The 27,571-nt window shown below is 36.5% G+C and overlaps 1 protein-coding gene across 1 annotated transcript in view; it reads right to left on the bottom strand.

Moving 5' to 3' along the window:
• Positions 1 to 559: 559 nt before the first annotated feature.
• The window catches only part of HCFC2 (host cell factor C2), a 42,644-nt gene continuing 15,632 nt past the window's right edge, over positions 560 to 27,571 (bottom strand). Inside the window, exons 5-15 of the mRNA XM_052640478.1 lie at positions 26,935 to 27,019; positions 24,736 to 24,842; positions 24,439 to 24,627; positions 18,006 to 18,173; positions 17,432 to 17,484; positions 11,717 to 11,894; positions 8,575 to 8,778; positions 7,960 to 8,033; positions 5,938 to 6,075; positions 4,253 to 4,438; positions 560 to 874 (exon numbers count right to left, since the gene is read on the bottom strand). Coding sequence (XP_052496438.1) covers positions 560 to 874; positions 4,253 to 4,438; positions 5,938 to 6,075; positions 7,960 to 8,033; positions 8,575 to 8,778; positions 11,717 to 11,894; positions 17,432 to 17,484; positions 18,006 to 18,173; positions 24,439 to 24,627; positions 24,736 to 24,842; positions 26,935 to 27,019 — 1,697 coding nt within the window. The remainder of the gene's footprint in view (positions 875 to 4,252; positions 4,439 to 5,937; positions 6,076 to 7,959; positions 8,034 to 8,574; positions 8,779 to 11,716; positions 11,895 to 17,431; positions 17,485 to 18,005; positions 18,174 to 24,438; positions 24,628 to 24,735; positions 24,843 to 26,934; positions 27,020 to 27,571) is intronic.

The raw sequence follows: 27,571 nt of genomic DNA, 5'->3' as shown, positions 1-27,571 counted from the left end.
GCTCTGTGCTAACTGTAGGTAAACAAAGAAATGAATCAAATGGCTCCTAAAATCAGTATTACAAATATTATCCAGTAGAAGATAGTTGCTAGAGGACCACTGCTCATATAGAATAACGTGAGACGGAGTACTGAAAAACTGGACCTTTTCAGTGTAGGGAACATTTACCATATAAGACAGCACAGTGTACAACAGCCAGTTACTAGAATCATCTCAATAACTCTAGGATGACTGAGTTACAAGGCCTTTATAAAAGATATTGGGGTAATAAAGCCTTTAGCTTTTATCTTAATTTTACTATTTTTCTTTATAATGGAGCTATAACTATAGGGAAGAATTCATATACTGATTTTCAGAGAGGCTTTGCTTCTTTTCTATTTTTATTTGGATCTAGAATTGAGCAAATACATTTTAAGAACAACTTACAAACTCAAATTCATAACTGCTAGAAATACAGTCAGAGAATACTCTTAAATGACAAATCTCCAAAACCAGTTACTAATAAATAATCATCACAATAGCTTCAGTAAAAAAAAAAAAAAAAGAAAAGAAAAGAAAATCAATTTAAAGGTGCTTTTTTATTGTTACCTTGAAGCCATCGAACTTGTGTAGCTGGTCCATATCCCTTTTCATTCTTTGCTGATATCCTGAACACAATGGCAGGCCTGGATGTATAATCAATATGTGCATTTGCAAGCTGCCCAGCAGTTACTATACATGATGTCTTAAGACCACAATAAATCCTCATAAACACAAGTTGACTTGGATTATCCTGTATTTGTGCTGTGCGGATAGCCAAGTAGGCTGAATATTCCAAAATATTTCCAGAAGGTGAAGTTGGAGGTTCCCAGGAAAGATGGATGCCCTCGACATTCTTGAAGAGAGCAGAAAAACAAAAACAGATAAAGATTCTGAAGTTTTCTCTAGTAGCACTTACTATATTATCTTTAGAACACAAGATGTTTTCACTAAAGTAACTGTATCAGATGTTACAACTTTTGTTGTTGATTTTTAAAAATTTACCTTACCTGGATCCGTAATGTTTAATTTATGCCCTTTTAAAAAATATAACTAGGCTTAAATGTCTGCCTGTACACCCAAAGGACGAGATCTTTCTTATCTGAAAGCAGAACTTTTCTTCTCTAAACAGAGATATGACCTTAGGATAAAATATAATCCAATTAAATGTCAGGTGGCACAGTGGTGAAAATCTGCCTGCCAATAGCAGAGACGTAAGACACACAAGATTGATCCTTGAGCTGGGAAGATCCCCTTCCCAACTAGGAAGGGTAGGAAATGGCAACCCACTCCAGTATTCATGCCTGGGAAAGTTCATGGACAGGGGAGCCTGGCAGGCTACAGTCCATGGGGTGGCAAAGAGTCAGACATGAATGAGCGACTGAACACACACATTAAAATTCTCTAGCATAATACTTTTCGTTTCTATAACAAGAACAAAATTAATATAAGAAGCATACACAGATCTCCCTGACTTTCCAAAATCTGGATGCTGTAATTCTGCTTGAAATTTGTGTCCTTAAAAGTATCATGCCCAGTAGTGGAATTGCTGGATCATACAGTAGTTTTATTCCTAGTTTTTTTTTAAGAAATCTCTATATTGTTCTCCAAGTGGCTGTATAAATTTACATTCTGACCAAGAGTGCAGAGGGCTCCCTTTTCTGCACATTCTCTCCAGCATTTATTATTTGTAGATTTTTTGATGATGGCCATTCTGACCAGTGTGAGGTGATACATCATTGTAGTTTTGATTTGTATTTCTCTAATAATAAGCAAATAGGAAAAGGAGTACGTCAAGGCTGTATATTGTTACCCTGCTTATTTAACTTCTATGCAGAGTACATCATGAGAAACACTGGGCTGGATGAAGCACAAGCTGGAATCAAGATTGCCGGGACAAATATCAATAACCTCAGATATGCAGATGACACCACCCTTATGGCAGAAGGTGAAGAGGAACTAAATAAAGAGCCTCTTGATGAAAGTGAAAGAGGAGAGTGAAAAAGTTGGCTTAAAGCTCAACATTCAGAAAACTAAGATCATGGCATCCGGTCCCATCACTTCATGGGAAATAGATGGGGAAACAGTGGAAACAGTGTCAGACTTTATTTTGGGGGGCTCCAAAATCACTGCAGATGGTAATTGCAGCCATGGAATTAAAAGACGCTTACTCCTTAAAAAAAAAGTTATGACCAACCTAGAGAGCATATTCAAAAGCAGAGACATTACTTTGCCAACAAAGGTCCGTCTAGTCAAGGCTATGGTTTTTCCAGTGGTCATGTATGGATGTGAAGAGTTGGACTGTGAAGAAAGCTGAGAGCTGAAGAATTGATGCTTTTGAACTGTGGTGTTGGAGAAGACCCTTGAGAGTCCCTTGGACTGCAAGGAGATCCAACCAGTCCATTCTAAAGGAGATCAGTCCTGGGTGTTCATTGGAATGACTGATGCTAAAGCTGAAACTCCTAGACTTTGGCCACCTCATGCAAAGAGTTGACTTTGGAAAAGACCTTGATGCTGGGAGGGATTGGGGACAGGAGGAGAAGGGGATGACAGAGGATGAGATGGCTGGATGGCATCACCGACTCAATGGACAGGAGTTTGAGTGAACTCTGTGAGTTGGTGATGGACAGGGAGGCCTGGTGTGCTGTGACTCATGGGGTCGCAAAGAGTCGGACACGACTGAGCGACTGAACTGAACTGAATAATATGCAATGTTGAGCATTTTTTAATCCCACTACTGGGCAATACCCTGAGAAAATCATAATTGAAAAAGACACATGTACCCTAATGTTCACTGCAGCACTACTGATAATAGCCAGGACATGGAAGAACCCTAGATGTTGTTCATTGACAGATAAATGGATAAAGGAAGTTATGATATATATGTACAATGGAATATTATTAAGCCATAAAAAGGAATGAATTTGAGTCAGTTCTAGTAAGGTAGATAAACCTAGAACCTGTTATACAGAGTGAAGTTAGTCAGAAACAGAAAAACAAATATCATATATTAACACATATCTAAAAGAAATCAGTCCTGAATATTCATTGGAAGGACTGATGCTGAAGCTGAAACTCCAATACTTTGGCTACCAGATGCGAAGAACTGACTCATTTGAAAAGACCCTGATGCTGGGAAAGATTGAAGGTGGGAGAAGAAGGGGACAACAGAGGATGAGATGGTTGGATGGCATCACCAACTCGATGGACATGAGTTTGAGTAGGCTCCAGGAGTTCGTGATGGACAGGGAGGCCTGGTGTGCTACAATCTGTGGGGTCACAAAGAGTCGGATATAACTGAGTGACTGAACTGAACTGATGGAATCTAGAAAAATCGTACTGATGAACCTATTTGTAGGGCAGGAGGAGAGACTCAGACATAGAAAACAGACTTATGGATAGAGCAGGGGAAGGAGAGTATGGGACTAATTGAGAAAGCAGCACTGAAATATATACATTACCATGTGTAAAACCAATAGCTAATGGGAGGTTACACGGAAATCAGCCTGGAGCTCTGTGATAATCTAAGGGGGTGGGGGGCAGTGGAGAGAGGTTCAGGAGGGAGAGGACATGTGTATACCTATGGCTGATTCATGATGATGTATAGCAGATACCAACACAACATTGTAAAGCAATTACCCTCCAATTAAAAATAAATAAATTTTTAAAATATCACGAATGAGGACTTCTCTGGTAGTCCAGTGGCTAAGACTCTGTACTCCCAATGCAGGGGGTCCAGGTTGAACCCTGGTCAGGGAACTAGATCCCACCTGTTGCAACTAAGACTCAGCACACACAACTACTGAGCACTCTAGAGCCCACGAGCCACAACTACTGAGCCCATGTGCCACAATTACTGAAGACCCTGGGCCCTAGAGCCCGTGCTCCACCAAAAGAGATGTGATCATGATGAGAAGCCTGCTCACCGTAATGGGAGAGTAGCCCCCACTCACTGTAACTAGAGAAAAGCCCATGCAGCAACAAAGACCTAACACAGCCAAACATAAATAAATAATTTTAAAAAAAAGACTCAGCACAGCCAAATAAATTAAAATATTTTAAATAAATATATATTATGAGTGATTAGCAAAAAATGTTTTGTAAAAATTTAATCCACCCCTTTTAGATATCTCTCATTTCATCAGACACTAAAAGGAATCTTTAAACTGATAGTTTTACTTCATGTACAAAGTTTCAGTAATTTAAATCATTAAGTCTTGACCTGATGTCTCACCTTTGAAATTCTGACTGCAGAAGGAGCTCCAGGAAAACCGGGAATACAAGTTTTAAATTCACTGATTTTGCTGAAAGGGCCTATTCCACAACCATTGATGGCAGCAACCCTGAATCTGTATCCTGTGCCTGGAACAAGATCTTGTTTCTTAAGTAAACTGTAGTCAGGTACGTCTGCATTTCCTATCTAAAATGTAATATATGCAAAAGTCAAAGGAAAGATGCAATTAATTATTTTTCATTGAATAACAAAACTTTTAAAGAATGAATTAAGTTTTAGGGTTGTAGTGCACATTATTTATTTTCCTCTTTCATATATGGAATGAACACCCCCAAAACAAAAGTAAATAAGCCCATAAATTGGTGATTCTCATCCAGAGGAAAAGTGCCTTTCCAGTTGAGAGTCACTGGTTATAAAAAGAAATATAAAGGTATTCTGCACATCAAGAATACAGAGAAAAGAGAAAAAAACTAACCAGTATTAACAAAGTAACAACTATCTCCATGTAAATTTAACTTGGAATAAAAATCTCAGAAGATTTACTGTCAGTCTAGCCAGGAACGATACGTTTTGGACATAGGCAAGCAAGCTTGATAGAAAAGGAACAACTAGCATGCCAGCACAGAGCATTTTAAAAATTAACGTTCAGCAGATACTGAATAAATGTTAAATTAAATAACTGGATTGCATACTCTAGGTAGGAAGCTCGTAACACCTACAACTTTCAAACAGTTTTTACATCACTACATCACTGTGAGACAGTGCCAACGTTTCATCCCATTTTTAAGGGAGTTACTTCATTTCACAGATGAGGAAACAGTCTCAGCGAGGTTAAACAAGTGATTTGTCCAAGGTCACACTGTCAAGTGCTGAAACTGATAACTCAAACTCAAGTTTACTATATGTTTCCTTCTTTGGGGAAAGACAGATAGCTACCAGGCCCTTAGATACAGGTAGTTCCATATATATGAAATCAAACTACAGCCAGAAATTTTGTTAGGCATAATACTAACACAATATTAATAAGGATGTCTGTTTTTGTTAAGAATTGGACGATTCAATATGTAAAAGTGGGACACCAGAAAGTAGTATTAGAGAAACCAAAATATAATGATAAATGTTACATTCTCCATTTGTAAGATCTTTGGGAGATTCAAACCTGAATATCCATTTTGTTGGCAATTCCCTCTCTGCAATTCCCATTCCAGAAAAAATTAGTTCAGTATGCTTTGGAGCTGTTATCTATTTCATAATTCTTAGAAGGTTAATGTCTCTCTCTATATAAGGTCCTCACTGTATTCAATAGTGTTAAGGACTTTACATTTCTTAAATTATGAAATTGGGACTAACAAAAGTTCTAAGTTAAAAAAAAGTTCCATTCTAAACACTCCAGGTAACAACATTAGAGATACTTCAAGAAATCTTCATCTGTACTGGCCAGACTGTATCATTTATGACTCAAAATCCAGTCCAGTGAGTGTATAAGACTTTTTTAAATAACCTGCTTGTGATATAGTCTATAAACGGAGCCTTAAAAAAGAATACAATAACTAATACAAACTCTTAATTATAGGTAGTAAACAGATCCCAATTTCACTCATTCAAATGTCCTGAATCAGGATTACTTCTTAAAGTTGCATGTTTGAGGCTTATACTAACAGTGTAGAAAACACGTCAATAGCTACCTTTGAAATGCTTTGCTTCCCTTTTGGCAGCAAATAAAACTGGCTCACCAAAGCTGTATTATTTTTAAAAATTCCTACGTCACACCACTGTCGTTCTCCTGCTTTCACCATGGCCACCGGATTTGAAGGAGTCTCTTTCTAATTTCAGAGAAAGAAAAATTTATGAAGACTCTTACTGAACATACAAGAAATGCCAAGATTTAATAACTCCATGCAGTGATCTACAAGTATGTATATGGGTAAACGCCACAACATTAATAGCTCATAAGTAAATAAACTCTTAACAGATTAGGTCAACTGACAAGTGAGACAGGGATGCCAATTCAAACACAGGGAGTGACAGGCATTCTCCAAGTCAGTAGCTCTGTGCTATCAACCTACTGGAGTTAGCATGCTTTCTAATCAGTGATACGTTAAAATGCCAGCTGTTTTATAGAACATTGTCATTTCAGAGACTCTCTCAGAAAATGTAATAATCCCTTTAGTGTGACATTACAACTCGCTCCAAAAGGAGCGAATAAGGAAAAATTCATTGCAAGCTGGCTTATTTCTAGATTCAAAAACAACTAGCAGAAATTCAGTGATCTTTGCACTTGAAATACCTGTGATTCTCCAAACCTAAAAGGAGAAAAAATGTTCAAAACTAAAATGCAATTTGAATATAATTTAGCATACACTAAAGAGGAGCAGATTAAACAGTTTGACATTTTTATCTTGCTTTAACAAATAAACTTCCTGTACCTTAAACTACTTTTAGTGATAAGTGAATTATACTTGTCCTTTTTAAGCCCATCTTCTTTATAAATGAGACACTGTTTCCAGAAGCTCGAAACAAATATGTACTTCAGTTATTTAATCTGTCTTAAATATATAACAGCAGAGGTACATGCTTATAATTCACAGTACTTGTTATTGAGGCTATCACACATGATAAAGTGAGCTAACCAGGAGAGTCTTAAAGGTTTTTAAGAGAAATAGCTTTAAACTTGTTAAAACGCTCTTCAACAACTTTTATAAAACAACTGGCTCCAATTGCAACTATAGATACCATTCCAACTGATGCACTGTAAAACAGATTCAAGAGAAAAAAATCATTTTAATAATTCTTCTTTGAGAAGAGTTATTAGAACACTAGCGCTTAACATTCTGGAAAGGTGAAAGCTAATGAAGGTAAAGACATGATCAAAATCCACAGAATCATCACTGAAAGAAAACTAAAACTACAAACTATTCTTGAAGGTTCTAAATGGTAAATGTTAGGTTAAATAAAAACTCTTGCTCATAGCAATAAAGTTGAAATGACTGATAATTTTAAAATATACAAAACCACATATATGTATTATCCTCCTATTCATCCACTGGAGACAATCTTAGTATAATATTTGTGAGGCACATTCCTGGCATTTAAGTTTGATACCAGGCAGACTAATTCTGGCCTTCCACCAAAAAATCCAATGTTAGAGATTATTAGGATATCCTACAGGTATGTCTGACTCAAGATTGCAATATTCTGTTGTTCTCCTATTAAGCAGCTAGCAATAAAACCATTCAAGTTTTATGTTCTATAACATGTCTTTTTATTCTTTAAATTGTTAAGTAATTTACATATGTACATATATCTATGTATATACACACATTTCTGATTATGAAAGTTAACATTATAGAAAAAGACTGAAAACATAAAGAAAAAGTAAAAATTATCTTTGGCCCCACAACCTGAAGAAAATCATCTAGCAAGGTAGTGTAGATTTGTGTGGACTCATGTGAGAGTGTGAATGTATGTACTGTGTGTTTTTAATAAAATTGGGAATGCACTATATATATTATTTTTTTATCCAACTTTTTCCACTTAAGATTACACTGTGAACATGTTTCTCTTTAAGCCTCCATTTTTCAATCTGTGTCAAGTAATTACTAAGAGGATACCCAAGAGCCTTTTCCTGAATTTAGGTTGAAGTTGCTCAGCATTTAAAGTGTATTTAGCCATCTGTAAGCACATCCATTTCCAGGGCATATACTTACAGAAAACGGCATCGTGGCAGCATGTGCCTCCACACGGCTTATCTTAGTTGCAGGCAGTGCACATGTTTCATCAACTAAAAATTAAACAATTCATCAGATAAGACTTATATAATCACTGAGCAAACAGACACATTAAAATATAACTTATAAATATGCAAAAATAGCCAGAGGGAGAAAAAAAATCACAACAATTAGAAATATGGACCCTCTAACTTGAACTAATTCACAAAGCTCATTTTTCAAGGATTTGCTGACTAGCTGGAACTTCAGAGAATGTTTGTCAAACATGAAATACAATTTCTATTGCAAAATCATAAAATAAGAATTTACAAAATCAGAAATTGATCAAGCTATAAGAACTGTTACTCCATAGCAGAGAACTAATCTTTTCTAAGGAAAAAAAGTTTTGCTGAATAAACTCATGGTAGGAAAGATAAAGTCTGATTGTATTACAGTGCAGCAGAGAATATACTATATAATGATTTTAAATGAAATGCCTTTATCTTATATTCAATTCAATCCGAGATGAAATGCAATTCCATCTAAAACAAATACGTTTGCTGAATTTCTACACAAAAATGGCTCAAAATACAGTATGTGAAACACATTTCAAACCTTCAGCTTTGGTACTGAATGCTGTTAGTGAAGTTTCATCTTTAACAACTGCCCCATTTGTACTGGATGATTCAGTTTTAATGGTCTGCTGGGTTACCATAGTTTGTGCGCTGGAAACAGTACTGGATACAGAAGTTTCAGGGATTACTGTTCTTAAGTCCAGGCAACTACTTAGAACACCTATATTTGCTGAAGTGTGAGGACCTAAAATTAAACGGAAAAGATTAACTATTAACAAATGAATATCTGCAAGTAACTGCTGTATCTTAGAGTTCTTGTCACCCAATTCTAAGCATTCTCAATTTTAAAATCATTAAACGTGAACACCACAAATGTCAGCCATATGACTTAACCATTAGGCATAAAATATCAACATTTAGAAAAATAAAATGCATCATATCCATGGATGCCCAACTTCTCAGTTCCTTCCTCCATTCTAAACCCTGAATCACTGTTCTTAAATTCTACTCAACCATAGATCAAATGGCTTTGCCTTCCATTTTAGGGGAAGAAATAGTCATCAGGCATAAATGCCACCCATTTTCTGCCTTCTCTTGTCCTAAACTAGAAATGTTTTTATGACTGTGCCCAGCCCCTCTGTCTTCTCTTCCATTTCAGAAGATGACTTCTCCCCTAAGGTAAGTTTAATCTAGTCTCTTGTGCTCTTGGTCCCATTCCTTCCCCTATATTTTGGGATCCTCGCTTATCACTCATTCCTTTCTCTTCAAGGTTTTCAAATTCTTCTGTGCAAGTTTTGGCCCTCAATCTATACGCATTATCAAGTCTTCTCCAGTCACCATCTTCCCTCGCTACTTTCCTTCAGAGCAGTCTACTTTCTTGACCACCCCAATCTGATTGAGCACACCACTCTAAGGAAATGGCTCTGACAAATGTCCAGGGATAGTTAGCTCTAAGGGATACTGATCAATTTTCATTTACTTGACCCCTGTGTAATATAAACAATGCTGACCACATACTTTTTTTTGAAGTTGTTTCTGTCTATGACTTGTATTCACTCATGTATGCATCATAAATGTATAGTTATAAATGGTAATACCCACTACAGAGGTAAAAAATATGATACCATTATAAATGTATAGTTATAAATGGTAATACCCACTACAGAGGTAAAAAATATGATACCATTATAAATGTATAGTTATAAATGGTAATACCCACTACAGAGGTAAAAAATATGATACCATTTTTTTTGGTTCTTTGCCTAACCTTCTTGGGAAGCCTTTTCAGTCTCTTTAGCTGACTTCTCTTGTTCAGATGACTCTAAATGCAGGTATTTTCCAAGCCCTATCTTGTCTCCCATTGCATATTTCCCTGCTGCTTTAGCTACCATTTACAAATCATACATCTCTCAACTATGTATGTCCTAGGCACAGTGTCAGGTCCTGAGAATCCAGCAGTGAACAAGTCAGAGAAGGTCCTTGTTCTTGTGGATATTAGACATTCTTAACTTTGAAATTAATATTTCCAGCCAAGAACTGCCTTCTAGACTCCAGACCTATGGTATCCAACTGCCCAGTAGAAATCTTTACCAACATGTTCCTCAAGTGTCTCAAAAACAGCAAGTTCAAGGTTGAACCTATCTTATTCCCAAATCTGTTCTTGCTTCTGTATTTCTTATCCTGATGAAGAGTATCATCATCCACTGAATATCCAACCCAGAAAACTGGGAGTCATGTTCAACTCGTTTTCATTTCTCATATACAACCAGTTTCCTAGTCTAATAGGTGCTACTTTCTAAGAGTCTCTGAACTAATGTATTCTCTCCTCTCCATCTCACCCACTGCTTTAGTCTCTATGCATCTCTTTAAGTCCTAAAAGAACCTTCTAACAAGTCTCCCAGTCATCTCCTATAATAGCTCTTCCTGATGGTGAGGCTAGAATGTCCTTTCCAAAATAAAAAACAAAAACTAATCGTGCCACTCTTTCACTTTTGAAAAATACCAGTTACTCCAACCTACAGAGGAAAAGCCCAATCTCCTCTTGTTAACCTGAGATTAGCTAGCCATTCATTTACATATTTGAATATCCACGATGTGCCAGATGCTGTCATTGTATAACCACTCGTTTCCCCATTTGCCTAATATTAATTTTATCCAAACTGCCTTATAAGTAGGATTTAGAGTACATTAGGATCCTAAAATCTCAAAGCTCATATTTGTTTTCAAGAGTGTAAACTTCTTTACATGATGGACATAGAAAATCACTATAAAAATTTAAATTGATGTCTAGTACCAAGCTTTTATAATTCTGACCAAATGATTCATTTACATCAGCAAATCAACAAAACAAAGTCTCTCCTCTTCCACAAGTAATGAAATCAGAAAAACTATAGGAAACTATTTTTCTTGAATATTTTTATCTACCATGGATTCTTAAAGAAAAATGGAAATAAAAAGAATATTTGTCTTGTTATTTACTGAAGAGGGATTAGCTTTTTATTAACTGTCACAATTTTTTCAAATTAAAAATGAGGCCACATATTACTATGCCAGGGATATATCAGAATAAGATTTATAAAAGTTTAGATACTGAAATCAGAGGTAACATTTAATTTATCACAAATGATACCAGAATATTAAAATTAAAATCTTTTAAATACAAGCCATCAAATTATAAGCTGTTCCATGCATTCAACAGGCTAATCAACAGTTCTCATAAATGAACTATCTTTCTGAGGATAATACAGTTATTTGCTAAACAAATATTTATTTATTCATTTATTTATTAAGTGACTACAATTTGCCAAGCATGGATCTGGGTGCTGAGGAAATATATGTGAGCAAGACAGACAAAATCCTGACCCAAAATAAATAATTACAGATAGTTATAAGCACTAGGACAATAGAATAATGGAACAGTGACATTGAACACACTGGCCAACCTCAAATGGCATACGAGAGCTTGCCTCATTTAAATTCTGTAGTCAATAACTAATCTTCACTATTTAGGTAAGTTCTTGCTTGGTATCATGACATCATTTTAATTAGGGTTAATGTAGTAAGTATATATCATCTCTTGAAACTGGATCCAAACTATGTAACATTTACTTTTTCAAAGACTCTAAAATTCTCTATCATTATTATAAAAAACTTTAGCTTTATGTAAAATGCCATCTTTATACCTTCATTTTTCCTTAGCATATCCACCACACAACTGTTATGATTAGAAGCATTAGCTGACAAAGATGAATGCAAAGAGGCATTAGAATCATTTGATGCTTTGAGATCTGGTTTGTTTTTCACTGAAGTTCCTTTCATGGCTGTATGTTCAGATTTTACACTGTTCACTATATCACTGATCTACAAGAAAGAAAATAATTTATTGCAGCAAGTAATGTTCAATTAAATAGAAATATATGTAAAAACAAGCAAAATAATTTACCAACTTAAATGCTTTTGAAAATAAATTATCCAAAATATAAAACAGCATAACTTATAGCCTTATATTATTCTTTAAATTTTATAATAGCTTAAGAAAACAATTTCTTTTCACTTAATATCCATTCTCAAAAGATCAGTTCTGAAGGGAAAAGGAACAGTAAATTTTGAGGGAATAAAATTTATATTTTACAAGTGGTAGCTAGTATTCAAGTAAATATGGACAAGCTAGACCAACCTAGTCAGCATATTAAAAAGCAGAGACATTACTTTGCCGACAAAGGTTCCTCTAGTCAAAGCTATGTTTTTTCCAGTAGTCATGTATGGTTGTGAGAGTTGGACCATAAAGAAGGCTGAGCGCCAAAGAATTGATGCTTTTGAACTGTGGTGTTGGAGAAGACTCTTGAGAGTCCCTTGGACTGCAAGGAGATCAAACCAGTCAATCCAAAAGGAGATCAGTGCTGAATATTCATTGGAAGGACTGATGCTGAAGCTGAAACTCTAATACTTTGGCCACCTGATGCAAAGCACTGACTCCTTGGAAAAGATGCTGATGCTGGGAAAGACTGAAAGTAGGAGTAGAAGGACGACAGAGGATGAGACGGTTGGATGGCATCACCGACTCGATGGACATGAGTTTGAGTAAGCTCCGGGAGTTGGTGATGGACAGGGAGGCCTGGCATGCTGCAGTCAATGGGGTCTCAAAGAGTCGGACATGACTGAGCAACTGAACTGAATTGAATAGGTGACAATACCCAAGGTACTGAGTTTAACATTCTGGTCAAATTTTCTTAATAAGATTAGACATGTATACTAAAGATTTTGTGTGTGCTAAGTCACTCTAGTCATTGCCAACTCTTGCAACCCCATGGACTGTAGCCTGCCTGGCTCCCTTGTCCATGGGATTCTCCAGGCAAGAATACTGGAGTGGGTTGCCATCCCCTCCTCCAGGGGATCTTCCCCACCTGGGGATCAGTGTCTCTTATGTCTCCTGCACTGACAAGCAGATTCTTCACAACTATAGCACCACCGGGGAAGCCCTTACTAAAGATCTTTTGAATCCTAAAAGAAAAATCTGTTACATGAAACCTTCAAGCATACGAATTATTTTGTATGACTGAGTTTTCCATATAGGCATCAAGATTTAATACATACACATATCAATATTCTTCACCATTAAACATTTTAGATAGCAATCTTCCTAATCACCTGTTTATTTTCTTAAAGATCCTATAATAAACACATTTAAACCTTTTGGTAATTCAAATCACCAATGTAAATATCAGTTATTATATAGCAATAACTATAGGTCTGCTGAACCATAAAGGTGATCTGGCTTCATTCAAATACCCCAATATTGCCTGCCTCTTTTTAGTTACCTGTTTTTTGTTACTTTTCTGTCTCCATCTTTAATGTCAATTATAACCATAGTCAATTATAATTTCTCATGGCTCAAAGGATACTTGTTCATAATATGCCCTCTGTGCTGTGCTCAGTCATGTCTGACTCTTTGCAACTACATGGACTGTAGCCCACCAGGCCCCTCTGGCTTTGGGGCTTCTCCAGGCAGAACACTGGAGTAGCCATTCCTTTCTCCAGGGGGTCTTCCCGACTCACAAATTGAACCAGGGTCTCCTGCTTTGCAGGCAGATTCTTTACCAGCTGAGCTACCAGGGAAGCCCAGTACACACTCAGCCTCCATTCTAATTGATGGTGATTATGCTGGTGTTAATAAATGATGATGATGAAATCCACAACCATTAGGGACCATTATACTACCTGATAGGCTCCATGATACATATTTATAAAGTCTGAATCTCACTTAATTTTCACAAGAATTCTATAAATTGGATAATATCACCCTAGCTTATAGATGGAAAATAATGAGACTCAGAGATCTTAGATACCATACCCATGATCAAGCAGCCAGCAAGCAGCAAAGCAAGAATTTGACCTCAAGTTTATTTCACTATGAACTCCCCATGTCATACTATCTGCGAGCATAGTACAGTGAAGTACAAAAAATGAGGCATGCCTTTATAAAGCAGAAAAGGCTGAAGCTAAGAGCTTGTAGGTGGAAAGTCATGGACAGGTGAACCATTTTTGCTAAAGAGCTCAGAAAGGCTTAGAAATTGGAGGCATCAGGTTCTTTGGAGGCTGAAGTACAGAATGCAAATAAACACCAGAGGACCATCATATAGAAGACTATATAAACGGCGGTTGTATGGGGAGGGAGGTGGGAAGAAGATTCAAGAGGGAGGTGACATATGCATACCTATGACTGATTCACATTGATGTTTGGGAAAAACCAACACAATTCTATAAAGCAATTATCCTTCAATTAAAAAATAAATTTAAAACTAAAAAAAAAGTGGTTGTAGCCCCAGCTCTGCTCTTCCAGTATACAAAGGCAAACAAATTCCACACCTCCATTCCAACTGAAGAAGGAAGGTAGGCACAAAGATTGAAATGGGAGGCTCTGGACTGTGGTACAGTATCTCTCTGGTGAGGTTGGAGAATAGGCAACCTACTGAAAATGGGGATTAAGTGAAAGTCTGTATACTAAACAGAGAGATACCGCTTACCCTGCATTAAGCTCCAGGCTTAAAACCCATAAGCAAGAGGCCGGAGAAGTCTCAGAGGAAACCCATTGGTCCAAGAGAAAAGATACTAGTATTTGTGGATTCTCACCCAGAAACCCTCATTAAGGTCTACTAATCAAACATGCTATATGCATAGAGCCACTATGGTCTGAGTATTTGTGTTCTCCACAATTACATGTTGAAATCTAACCCCCAAGGTAATGGTATCAGAAAGCAGCATGTTTGGGCTGTGAATAGTGCCCTTATAAACGTGGCCAAGAAAGATCAGTTGTTCCTTCCACCATGTGAGGATACAATGATAAGTTAGCAGTCTGCAACCCTTCAGAGGTTCCTTACCAGAACTCGACCATACAGGCACCCTGATCTTGGACTTCCAGACTCCAGAAATGCAGGAAATAAATTTTTCTTGTTTATAAGCCATCTAGGCTATGGTATTTTGCTAGAGCAGGCCAAATGGACTAAGAAAGCCTCCAAGCTCCTTTTTAATGTCTCACTTTAAACATGAAAGGATACCAAGCATCACCAGACATTTGTTGACAGGCAAGAATTGGAAGTCCAAGACCAAATTTTTTTAAAAGGAGCTTGAAAAAAAGAAATGATGCTGAGAGAAGAATATAACTCACCTTTTTTTAAAAAAAACATAATTCTTGAAGAGATAAGAGAAATATTATATTTTTGAAGCAAAAATAAAATGCCATAAAAGAAAGAAAGAGTAGGATCAGGCTTTTAGAGAGTAACTATGTGGCTGAATATATTTAAAAACTGAATAAGAAATTTATAATACAAATGAAGAAACTTTTCAGAAAGCAGACCAACCAGAAGAAAAGATAGAAAATAAAAAGTTAAATCAGAGGATTAGTTCAGGAGTACCACCATTCAATAACAGGAGTAACAAAAAAAAGAGGATGTGGAAAGAAGAAATAATCAGTAGTGAAAGCCCTGAGTTCCCAGAATGACACAATCCACTGAATGGACAGCACAGTGAATAAAGCAAAGACATACACTCTGAGGTACATGCTTGTTGAAATTTCTGAGAACTAGGGATTAAAACGAAACAATTAGGTCTCATGTAAATGATCAGGAATCCAAGTGGCATCCAACTTCTTAACAGCATCACTGAATGCTACAAGACAGTAGGAAAATGCCTTTCAGTTTCTCAGGAAAAGATTTCCAATATAGAATTCCATAACCCAGGCAAACTACCAACCAAATGTAAACAGAGTGAGAGGCATTTTCAGATATGGAAGATCTTAAAAAGTTTACCTTTCATACTCCCTTTCTCAGGAAACTATTGGAGAATATCAAAAAAAGAGAATGATATGAGATCAAGAAACAGGCCCTAACACAGAAAAGAGATAAAAGAAGCTTACAATAAAAAACAAATGGGGACTTCCCTGGTGGCCCAGTGGTTAGGAAGTTGTCTGCAGGCGCCATGGATTCAGCCTCTGGTCTGGGCAGACTCCACATGCTGTGGAGTAACCAAGCCCATGTGCCACAGCGACTGCGGCGGCTTCTCTTGTTGAGGAGCACTGGCTCTGCGGAGCACAGGCTTTGGCAGCTGTGCTGCACAGGCTTAACTGCCTTGTAGCATGTGGAATCTTCCCAGACCAGGGATTGAACCCAAGTCCCCTACATCGGCAGGCAAATTCTTTATGACTAATTCACACTGTTGTACAGCAGAAACCAACACATTGTAAAGAAATTTTCCTCCAATAAAATAAGAAAAAAGGGGAGAGCAAAAAGAGCCCATGCACAACAATTAGAGAGCAGCCCTTACTAGCCACAACTAGAGAAAGGCTACATGCAGCAGAAAAGACCCAGCACAGGCAAAAAAAAATTAAAAAATAAATAAAACTTGTTTTTTAAAAAAGAAACAAATGGAAGTTTTAAGATTACAGCTGAGTAGCAGACAGAGAAGAATTAGCACAAACTAGAGCATCAAGACAGAGGTTTCAGTAGGGATGGTTACTGGGGCAGAGGGGTGGTAAAGAAAGAAAAAAGAAACTATATGTTCGAATATTTTGAGTTTTATTATTTTATTGGAAAATCAGAGTATGAATTAACGATAGGCAAGAAGAAAATCAAGCAAATGAAAAAGTAACGCAGTTAACAATGCCAAGAAAAACAAAAAATTACATGAAAAAGGAACAATGTTCATAGCACATTACAGGGCTCAGCTCTGAGTATGTCATCATCACAATGTAAATATCACATAATGATTCAACTAAAAATATTATAAGTGCATGGGAAGAGAAAGGGGAGGAAATGGCAATATTTTAAGAGACCAAAAAAATCTTCATCTTCCATTATTGAAAACAATTGATCTAAAACTAGAAAGTCAGGAAGTGGCAGCACAAGGATTTTATTTATATGCACAAAGGTAGATACAGAAGAAAGATAAAATATTTGAAAGTAGTAGTTTCTAGAGAGGCAGGATCAACAGCAAACAGGAACAGAGTAGGGAACCGTTGCTCTTTATTATAAACCTTGTAGTACCACCTAAATTTATTTTTTAAAATATATATGGTGTGTATGCTTGTGTGTATACTAGCCTCTGATACTATGTACAATGAGACTTCAATCTCCTAGCCAAGGGTTCTTAATTCAGGCTACTGTCACAATGATATGCAGAGCTTTCCTTAAAAAACAGTTACCTGGTCATCATCTTAAAGATTCTGTTTCACTGGATCTGGGGAAAGACATGGGAACCTGTGTTTATTTGTTTTTAATCTCAGAGGTGAATGTGATGTATAGCCATGGTTGAGACTCCCTATCCTAAGGTAATATAAAATATTAATAAAAACTGGCACTATAACCATAAACATTCATTTACCATTATACATTTTTTCAACTTACACTGTTAGGAATGATGCTATTACTGCCTTGTCTGTGAGGGTCCATCCTGACTCCTGTAGGAATAGGAAAGTTCAGACTGATATGCTATAAATAAATTTCCAAGAAAATATGTCACAGTCAAATATTTTTAAAAGTTACATATGAAAGGTTTAAAAAGTAGTAACTATCAAAGTTTATCTGTTTTCTTAATAGTCTGCTTAATAGCTGATTTGAATCTTTTTGGAAGAACATGTAAAATTAAATTTGCTTTTACTTTCCAAGTGCCTGTTAGTTCAAAATATTTTTGAAAGCTGAAATATTTATAAAAAATAATTAAACAAGTATCATGTCAAATTAAGAAAGCACATCAAAATGAACCACAAAAAAAACATCCTACCCTACACATCTATGTATTCTACTATATCACAATGGTAATACAGTCAAGTTCCAGAGTTGAAACATATTTGATTTACCAGGTAGGAAACATCATAGCATAACATTTCTTAAACCAGATCTAATCACAGGCTTTTCTATAGTTATCTTTTTTTCATAAAGCATATGAGCATACATGCTCTAAGTGTAAAAATTATACTACCTTGCATATTTGGTGATGCTGAAGAATCTGATGAGGCAGCTTGGTATGGCAAGTCTGTATTCAACTGCAAAAGATAGCCCTCAACTGTAGGCACTTCATCCCATTTGACGTGAAAAGAATTGGTAGTGGCTTTGATCAGTTGTACTTGTGATGGTGCTGGTGGTTTCTCTAAAGAACAAAATTGGTATTAAGTATTTAAGTTTCAAATGTATCAACAGTTTCTCTATATAGTTTGTACAGACCTGGAATTCTGAAAATATCAGCAATGAATATTTCATCTGTTTACTAAGAGGGAAAAAATTTACTCAGATAAGCAAAGCTATAGCAGGTCAAATGAAAATAATTTAGAGTTCTGATTCAATGTATTTATCTAATTACTTATGCAAATAAAACTACAAACAAAATAATCCAGGTCTAAGCTGAGTCACCAAATTAAAAAAAAAAAATTAATCCTAGAGGAGGGGGGGAAACCAAGTACTTGACAGTTACAGCTATACTATTTTACCTCTTCAGGAGCTTTTAATTTTATGAACCAATTTTAAGCCAAGAGAATACATGTTAGAAATACTGTTAATGTTAGCAAATATGATTTAGAGCTGATATTTTAGAAAAACATAACTTCTTTTAAGTTAATACCTTCTTATCAAAACTTGTACCACTCAAAACAGGTAATTATTTTGGCATAAAATATTACCAACATTTCTAAAACAAGTTACAATCATGGACTCTTAGAACTGGAGAAAAGTACCTAAAATTATTTCTACAATATCCCAGTTTTCTTTTTGCTTACCTACAAAATTAGGGAACTCACAAATCCCAGAGCAGTATATTCCATCTCTAGACAGTTACATAAGGAAAATCTATTCTTCTAGTGAGTTGAAATTCCCTGGTGGCTCAGAGGGCAAAGAATCTGCCTACAGATTATTCCTGCAGCAGAAGATCCAGGTTTGATTCCTGGGTTGGGAAGATTCCCCTGGGAAAGTAAATGGTAACCGACTCCAGTATTCTTGCCTGGAGAATTCCATGGACAGAGAAGCCTGGTGGGCCACAGTTCATGCAGTCACAAAGAGTTGGACACAACTGAACGCCTAACAGTTTCAGTTCAGTGAGCTGAAATCTGTAAGTTATAATTTAATCTTTATATAACAAGTCTAATATCTATTTATTTGTATCTTTTAGAATAAGGGTCAGCAAAAGCAAACTATGGCTCATGGGCCAGATCCAGTTTGTGCCTACTTTTGTAAATAAAGTTTTACTGAAATACACCTATGTTCATTTGTTTATGCATTGTCTATGAGTCCAGCTTTTGGGCTTCCCTGTGGGTTTGAACGGAAGGTACAGGAAAGGGTAGGGAAGATCTCTATCCCTTGGTAGGGAAGATCCCCTAGAGAAGGAAATGACAGTTCACTCCAGTATTCTTGCCTAGGAAATCCCAAGGACAGAGGAGACTGGAGGGCTACAGTCCATGAGGTTGCAAAAGAGTCAGACAGGATTAAACAACTAAATAACATGACTCCTTTTATATTACACCAGTAGAGTTGAGTAGTTGTAATACAGATCATATGGTCCACAAAACTTAAAATATCTACACTGTGTCTTTACCAAAACAAGTTTTATGACCCTATTTTAGAGGATAATTAAGCCAAGTTCTTTCAACTACTCCCATGTAAATTCCTCCATGATCCTATTCACAACTCAGTTTATTTATGTTTCTCAAAGTAGGGCAACCCATACCTGAGAAAAAGCAGACAAATAGACAAGTCCAGAAGATACACCACCCACACAACAGAAGTTACATGAAGAAAAATAGAGAAAACAGCAGGGTGTAAATCAGTGAAATAAATCAAGAAAATTCCCACAACTGAAGAACATGAGCTTCCAGACTGAATGGACTCACTGAGTACTCAACATAAGGAATTTAAAAAAGACACACAACACACATCATAAAATTTAAGAACAGTAGAGACAAGGAAAAAACCCTAAAAGCTATTAAGCATCAGGGGGAAGCTCACATTTAAAGGACCAAAATCAGAAGTGGTTTAGATTTCTCAACAAAAATGCCAGAAGTTTGAATACAATATAACACCTTTCAAAAAACATTTTCCCCAGCTTCCAAAATTCTGAAGGATAATGACTTCCAATATACAATTCTATTTCCACTCAAACTGCCAATTTGATGGGAAGGAATACTGAATGTATTTTCAAACAATGCAAAATCTCAAAATAAATATATCACCTATGCACCCTTTCCCTGGGATGTGTTCTACAAAAAATGAGGAAGTAAACTAAGAAAAGGGAAAATAAGAGATCCAGGAAGCAGGGAAACCAGCACAGGTGAGAGGCCAAAGACATCCTCAGGAAGATGATGAAGGGAGACTCTAAGAGGATAGATGTGCTCAATCTGTAGAAGGCAGAGTTCCAATATACTCTTTACATCCCAGATTGGAGGAGAAATTTCTCCAAGATGAGGAAGTCTGATAGAATATCTGATGCTTCTAACCATAATGAGAGAAGATTTAAACAAGAGAGCATAGACTGAATTAGTGGTAAATATATACAAATCTAAAACAAGGTGACCATTACTAATCCAAAGCAAATGAAGAAGTTGTACAATCACCTCTCTAGGTATTCTACATAGCTTACCTGTGAATATGTTTATATGGTTAAAGGTCTGTCTAGTCAAGGCTATGGTTTTTCCAGTGGTCATGTATGTATGTGAGAGTTGGACTATAAACAGAGCTGAGTGCCCAAGAATTGACGCTTTTGAACTGTGGTGTTGGAGAAGACTCTTGAGAGTCCCTTGGACTGCAAGGAGATCCAACCAGTCCATCCTAAAGGAGATCAGTCCTGGGTGTTCACTGGAAGGACTGATGTTGAAGCTGAAACTCCAATACTTTGGCCACCTGATGGGAGGAGGTGACTCATTTGAAAAGACCCTGATGCTGGGAAAGATTGAGGGCAGGAGGAGAAGGGGACAACAGAGGATGAGATGGTTGGATGGCATCATCAACTCAATGGACATGGGTTTGGGTGGACTCTGGGAGTTGGTGATGGACAGGGAGGCCTGGCATGCTGCAGTTCATGAGTCTCAAAGAGTCAGACACAACTGAGCAACTGAACTGAACTGAACTGAATGTAAAACACTGAACTCTCATCTAACAAAATGATGGTGTAATCATACTCAGTCAGACTGAGCGAGTAGGGGTTAGAGAAGGCGCATAGGAGAGAGATAAGGAGTAGTGGGAAGAAGTGAGAAATCCTTGACTTCCATGATTTCCACAGTTTGAAAAATGAGCATATTATGACTAAACTGAAAAAAGAGTAACATATTCATGTTATACGGAGATAGGAAGCTAAATGCCATAGGAACTGTTTAACAGAGCTGAAAGCACATGCTTGTGAAGCAAGTAAGATGGGAGGAAAGTGGGAGCAAGACTGCTGTTTTTCATTTTTTAAAACACCTTATGGAAGAATCCTAATCTTTACATGTTCTCAAGTGCACAAAACTTAACTAAAAGTTTAAAAAAAAGGCAAGATGAAGAACCTTTATATCCTTCCCCCACCCACACTGATGCCAAGTTAGCAAGAGAAAAAGCAAAATCTAAATTTTATCTTCATGATAGTGGCCATGATTACTTTTAGACAGATATTCCTGTCTATAGCCTTTTATGGAAAAGTTTATGAAAAACTGGCCATTCAGAGACAGTGATTTTTAATCTTTTAGAAGTCTCAGATCTCTTAGATAATCTTGTTAAAGTAACATAGTTGCTACTGGAAAAAATTTATATGTGCATATTTTTCTTTTAATCTCAGAGACTGATTAGAATCTTATCCTTAGACTTCAGCTCATAATTCCCAACTTCAAAGATGAATCATAAGTTCAGTTTTCTGTATTTTTTTCCTAACTCCTAACCTAATATGCTCATTTTTCTACTTTTTGCACAGAAAGCATTTAGTCTCTAACTTAATTGTTCCATTTATTACTTTTTCAAGTATCTTGAAAAATTTTTTAATCTTAATTTTAAAATTAAACTTTCTATATTATAAAAGCAACACATGCTACTGTAGAAAATACAGATAAGAAAGAAAACCTTTTTAAAAAATGTATAATCTCACCTCTTAGCTATTATTACTTTGGCACAGTATATCCTTCCAGATTTTCCTGTTTATACACTTAAAGAAAAACTGGAATCATAGGTATGTTTTATAATTGCTTTTCTCATAAAACAACACATATTATGTCTCCAGATCTGATTTTTCTACTGCCTTCCAGATTTCTTTATTCCCTCAACTGCTTAACTGATCTCCTTATTTCAAACTTAGCAAGGTTTAAATGGAACTTTTCATTTTCTCCACAAGCCTGTTTTCTCCACAATCTTTCCCATCTCAGTAAATGGAAATAGCACCATATTATTCAAGGTAAAAACTTCATCCTTTTTTTCTCTTTCTGTCAACTGCCACACCCAACTCATCAGTCAGTTCTGTTAACAAGAACTGTAAAATACATTTCAAACTTATCCACTCTTTCCACCTCTAGAGTCGAAGATTTCTTTGACGACTGCAAAAGCCTTTTTGTCTCTCTGTGTCTACTTTTGCCCCCTACAATTTATTTTCCACTCAAGTTCATTGATGATTCCAAAATACAGATCAGATCATGACACATCTCTCCTCCAAACTAATAAATCTCTCTACCATTGTATTTTAAAAACAATGTAATCTTTACCATGATGTTCCAGGTCCTATATGATCTGTCCTGTGGTCATCGCTCTAATCTCCATGCCTACACTCTTTTACTCAGCTCAGATCTGTTGACAAACATGCCAAGTATTCCCATCTCAGGGCCCTCATACTTGCTTTTCATTCTTCCTATAGTGTCCCCTCCCTGCCCCACCACCTGGCTTTTTACATGGATAGCACTCTCTCATCATTTGGTGCTGTGCTGTGCTAAGTCGCTTTAGTTGTATCCGACTCTTTGCAACCCTAGGGACTGTAGACCGCCAGGCTCCTCTGTCCATAGGATTCTCCAGGCAAGAATACTGGAATGGGTTGTCATGCCCTCTTCATTTGGATTACATCTCAAATGCCAGTTCACCCTTTCCCGACTACCCATTCTCCAGTAGCCACCCCACTTCACTCCATTCCTAGTACCTCCCAATACTATCTTATTGTTCTATTTTACTGTCTTCAGATACTCACCCAAAACTAAATTTATTTTGTTTATTTGTCTGATTACTGCCCATCAACCTTCTGTCCTCACACTCTCTTATAGAATATAAGTTCTTTGACAGGACAGACGTTATCAGTCTTATTCACTGATTTATTCTCAGCATTTAGAACAGTTCCTATTCACAGCTGTCAACAAATAAATCAATAAATATTTATGGAAAAATGGACCTGAGTTCTATACTAAAAATTGTTTTTTATTATAATACTTCTTAAAAAACTTTTTTATTTTGGAATAATTTTAGATTTATAGAAGAACTGCAGAGTTCCCATATACCTTTTACTCAGTATTTTCTAATGCTAATACACTTAAAACTAAGAAATGAACTCTGGAATAACAGTATTTATCAAGGCTTCCCTTGTGGTTCAGTGGTAAAGAATCTACATGCCAATGCAGAAGACATGGGTTCAATCCCTGGGTCAGGAAGATCCCCTAGAGAAGGAAACGGCATCCCACTCCAGTATTGTTGCCTGGGAAATCCCATGGACAGAGGAGCCTGGCAGGCGACACAGTCCATGCGGTTGCAAAAGAGCTGGACACAACTGAGCAACTAAACAACAACATTATTTATTAACCAAACTACAGACTATTCAGGTTTTACCACTTTTTTAATAAATGGTTTTTGTTCCAGGATATCACCTTATATTTAGTCATCATATCTCCTTAGTCTACTCTAATCTGTGACTATTTCTTAGTCTTTCCTTGTTTTTCATCACTTTAAACTTTTGAAGAATACTGTTCACATATCCTGTAAAACGTCTAGAATGTCCCTCAGTTTGGATTTGTCTGATATGTTCTCATATTTAGAATGGTATTACGCATTTTGGGGAAAAGTACCACAGAGGTGAAGTATCTTCTTATCACATGATATGGGAGGCAGGGACTAAGTGAAACCAACACAACTTATCTCTAGTGATACTGACCTTGATTACTTAAGGTGATGCTTGCCAGGTTTCTACACTGCAAAGCTACTAGTTTTCCCTTTCCATACTCTACTCTTGGGAAGGGAGTCACTAAATTCACTCTAAACTCATGGAGAGGGAAATTAAGAAACTCCTCTAGAATGGAAAATACCTATACATATCATGTCTTCCATTCATTTTTAATTATGAAAAAGAGAGGTAGTGACATGACAGCAAGCTCAAAAGACAGACATTACTTGATTATTTATCTAAAGAAAAACTTTGTTTGTTAAATACTCTTACCTACCAGTATCAAGATACCAAAGATCCTTGCAGCAAACTTGACTATTCAGTGCTTTTTTGTAGCCGTCTCTTCCACTCCAAAAATATAATCGAGTGCCAATTGCAACAGCACAGTGTCCAGCTCTTGGTCTTGGTCTTGAATTTTTTTTATCTTCCTGAGAATCTGATACTAGGGTGGTCCATTCTGCTGTATCTAAACATAGAAATATCCATGACTGATCAACTTCTCTTAAATGACAAAATAATAAAAATTATTTTATTAATAAATTTTATTTTAGTAAATAATTCTTAAAAGACTTACCAAGATTCAGGTAAGAAAATGAACTGGTACACCTCCATTCACAATCATGAGGTGAAGTCTCAATATTCTCCCCTTTATGTGGAACCCATCCACCAAAGATGTACATCCTGAACAACAACGAAAGGAAAACATAAAGGAGCTGGTTTTCTTTTTAAAATCACTTATCACTGTCAAGGAAATGCAAATACGATAATGAATAAAGTGGTCTTCATTCTAGAGTTTATAATTTTATGAAGCCATACAGAATCAAAATTATTTCTCTCTGGCCAGTTATTTAAAGTAGGAAATATTTCAATTATAACACATTTAAAAATCAATATTGTATGCAATATACTAAGGGGTACCTCAGCCAGAAGCATGACATTCAAAGTCAAATTTAGAATTGATGTATATAGCAACCAAAGAGAATTCAGTTTCATATAACTTTGGTCACTGATATCATCAAATGAAAAACATTAAATATGTTCCTCAGAGCCCTAAAGATTCTTGAGACATGCCCAGTGGTAACTGAAAAGGTAAGGCTCATCAGGCAGAGCTTAGGCCATGTAGCCTCACGCCAACCAGAGAAGCTCTGTTTTTTAAAATCTGTTTTCTATATTATAGTTCCAGTAGAAAACCACATTTTATAAAAGAGTTCTGCTGTTTAAAAAAATGAATATCTTATTAGATTTTGCTTATGGTTATTTTTGAGAAGAACTAATGAGGTTCTAAATTTTAACTGTTGTCTCCTAAAAGATTACCGTTAAGATTAAGTCTCTACAGAGATAAGTACTTACTTCAATTCTACTTAAAACAATATTCCTAATCCTGGCTCAGTGTTGCATAAAAAAGGGAACTTGTTGATGACAGTTAACCTTGAAGGAGTGCTCTTTATGCACCAGGCACTGTTGGAAGCATTTTCCATGTACTGATTCATTCAGTCCTCATGGGAGCCTTGTGAAGGAGGTTTTACTGTTATCCCCATTTTATACTCGAGTTGGTTTAAAGCTCAATATTCAGAAAACAAAGATCATGGCATCCAGTCCCATCACTTCATGGCAAACAGATGAGGAAACAGTGGAAACAGTGGCAGACTTTATTTTGGGGGGCTCCAAAATCACTGCAGATGGTGAATGCAGCCATGAAATTAAAAGACACTTACTCCTTGGAAGGAAAGTTATGACCAACATAGACAGCATATTAAAAAGCAGAGACATTACTTTGCCAACAAAGGTCTGTCTAGTCAAGGCTATGGCTTTTCCAGTAGTCATGTATGGATGTGAGAGTTGGACTATAAAGAAAGCTGAGCACCAAAGAATTGATGCTTTAAACTGTGGTGTTGGAGAAGACTCTTGAGAGTCCCTTGGACTGCAAGGAGATCCAACCCGTCCATCCTAAAGGAAATCAGTCCTGAATATTCATTGGAAGGACTGATGCTAAAGCTTAAATTCCAATACTTCGGCCACCTGATGCAAAGAGCTGACTCATTTGAAAAGACCCTGATGCTGGGAAAGATTGAAGGCGGGAGGAGAAGGGGATGACAGAGGATGAGATGGTTGGATGCCATTACTGACTCAATGGACATGAGTTTGAGTAAACTCCGGAAGCTGGTGATGGACAGGGAGGCCTGGCGTGCTGCAGTCCACGGGGTCACAAAGAGTCGGACACGACTAAGCGACTGAACTGAACTGACTGATAATCGAGTAATCTGAAGTACAGAGAGATTAACTTTCTTTGCCCCTGAACAGACAGTACAAGTATCCAAGCTGAGACCTGAATTCAGGTAATCTGGTTACAGAGTCCACCTTCTATCCATAATGCCATCCAAAGTATAATCATTGAACACAGAAGCTAAATATACACCTGAGTATGAATCAAGCACTACCAAAAAAGTGTACGAAAATGTGTAAGAAGAAACAATGAGTTACGTGTGTCAAATCTATTGATGGAGGACAGATAAGTTTGACATCACCCTGCCTTACCCTTATGTAATACCTACTCTGTGCATGATGTAAGGAATGCAAAGAAGCAGAAGAAGGAGTATGAGAAGAAAATGCATGATATTTTGACTCCTGTGCACATACTATTTTGGTTTCAGTAAGTACAATCAAGCATTATCAAATCATCTTCAAGAAACTAGCAGCATCACTCTTCTTTGTATGTATCTTTCTTAAGTTTGTTAAAAAGAAAAAAAGACCAAAATACAAAATAACACCATACTTATTTCCTATAACACTGGCTGTATGAAGGCTTCGTGGAAGTGGCACTGTCCCTTTAGTTTCTGGTTTTGACCATGACATAGTTTCTAAAAATAAAAACAAGTATATTAGCAACTCAATCTAATAATAGAGAATTACCTCAACTTCCAGAAATTTTTTAAAAAAGGGACCTACCAAAATTTAGCTAAAATGTTTCAAAACCATTATTTGAATTTTATCTTAAAATAAACATTTTCAGCTGACACAAATTGTCAATCACAGCAATCTATTTACACTTGAATGTTAGTATTTGCAATGGAGAGGTGTATTTAGGGTGCAAACAATTTTGAATTAAGACTAGATTAAGGTTTTTAACATTTTAAGTAAGAGCATATTGTGCAGAAGACACTCAGAAGTGACAGCACATGTATCTTCCAAATATTCATTCCTACAGCACCTTAAAATAGCTATGCAAGGGTTTTTTTTATCGACCAGCTGTAACATTACTAATGCCACATTTACTATAGACAGGGTAACCACATAAATTCAATCATCCTCAACTGGGACACTTTACAGAGTGAAAGGAGGTACTACTGATAATTACATGGGACAATAAGCATAAAACAGGACCATTAAAGGCAAACCAGAAAATATGGTGA

Source organism: Budorcas taxicolor, chromosome 5 (assembly GCF_023091745.1).
Source record: "Budorcas taxicolor isolate Tak-1 chromosome 5, Takin1.1, whole genome shotgun sequence".
NCBI lineage: Eukaryota > Metazoa > Chordata > Mammalia > Artiodactyla > Bovidae > Budorcas > Budorcas taxicolor.
Note: the sequence above shows the minus strand (reverse complement) of the source record. Positions and strands in the feature narration are given on the sequence as shown.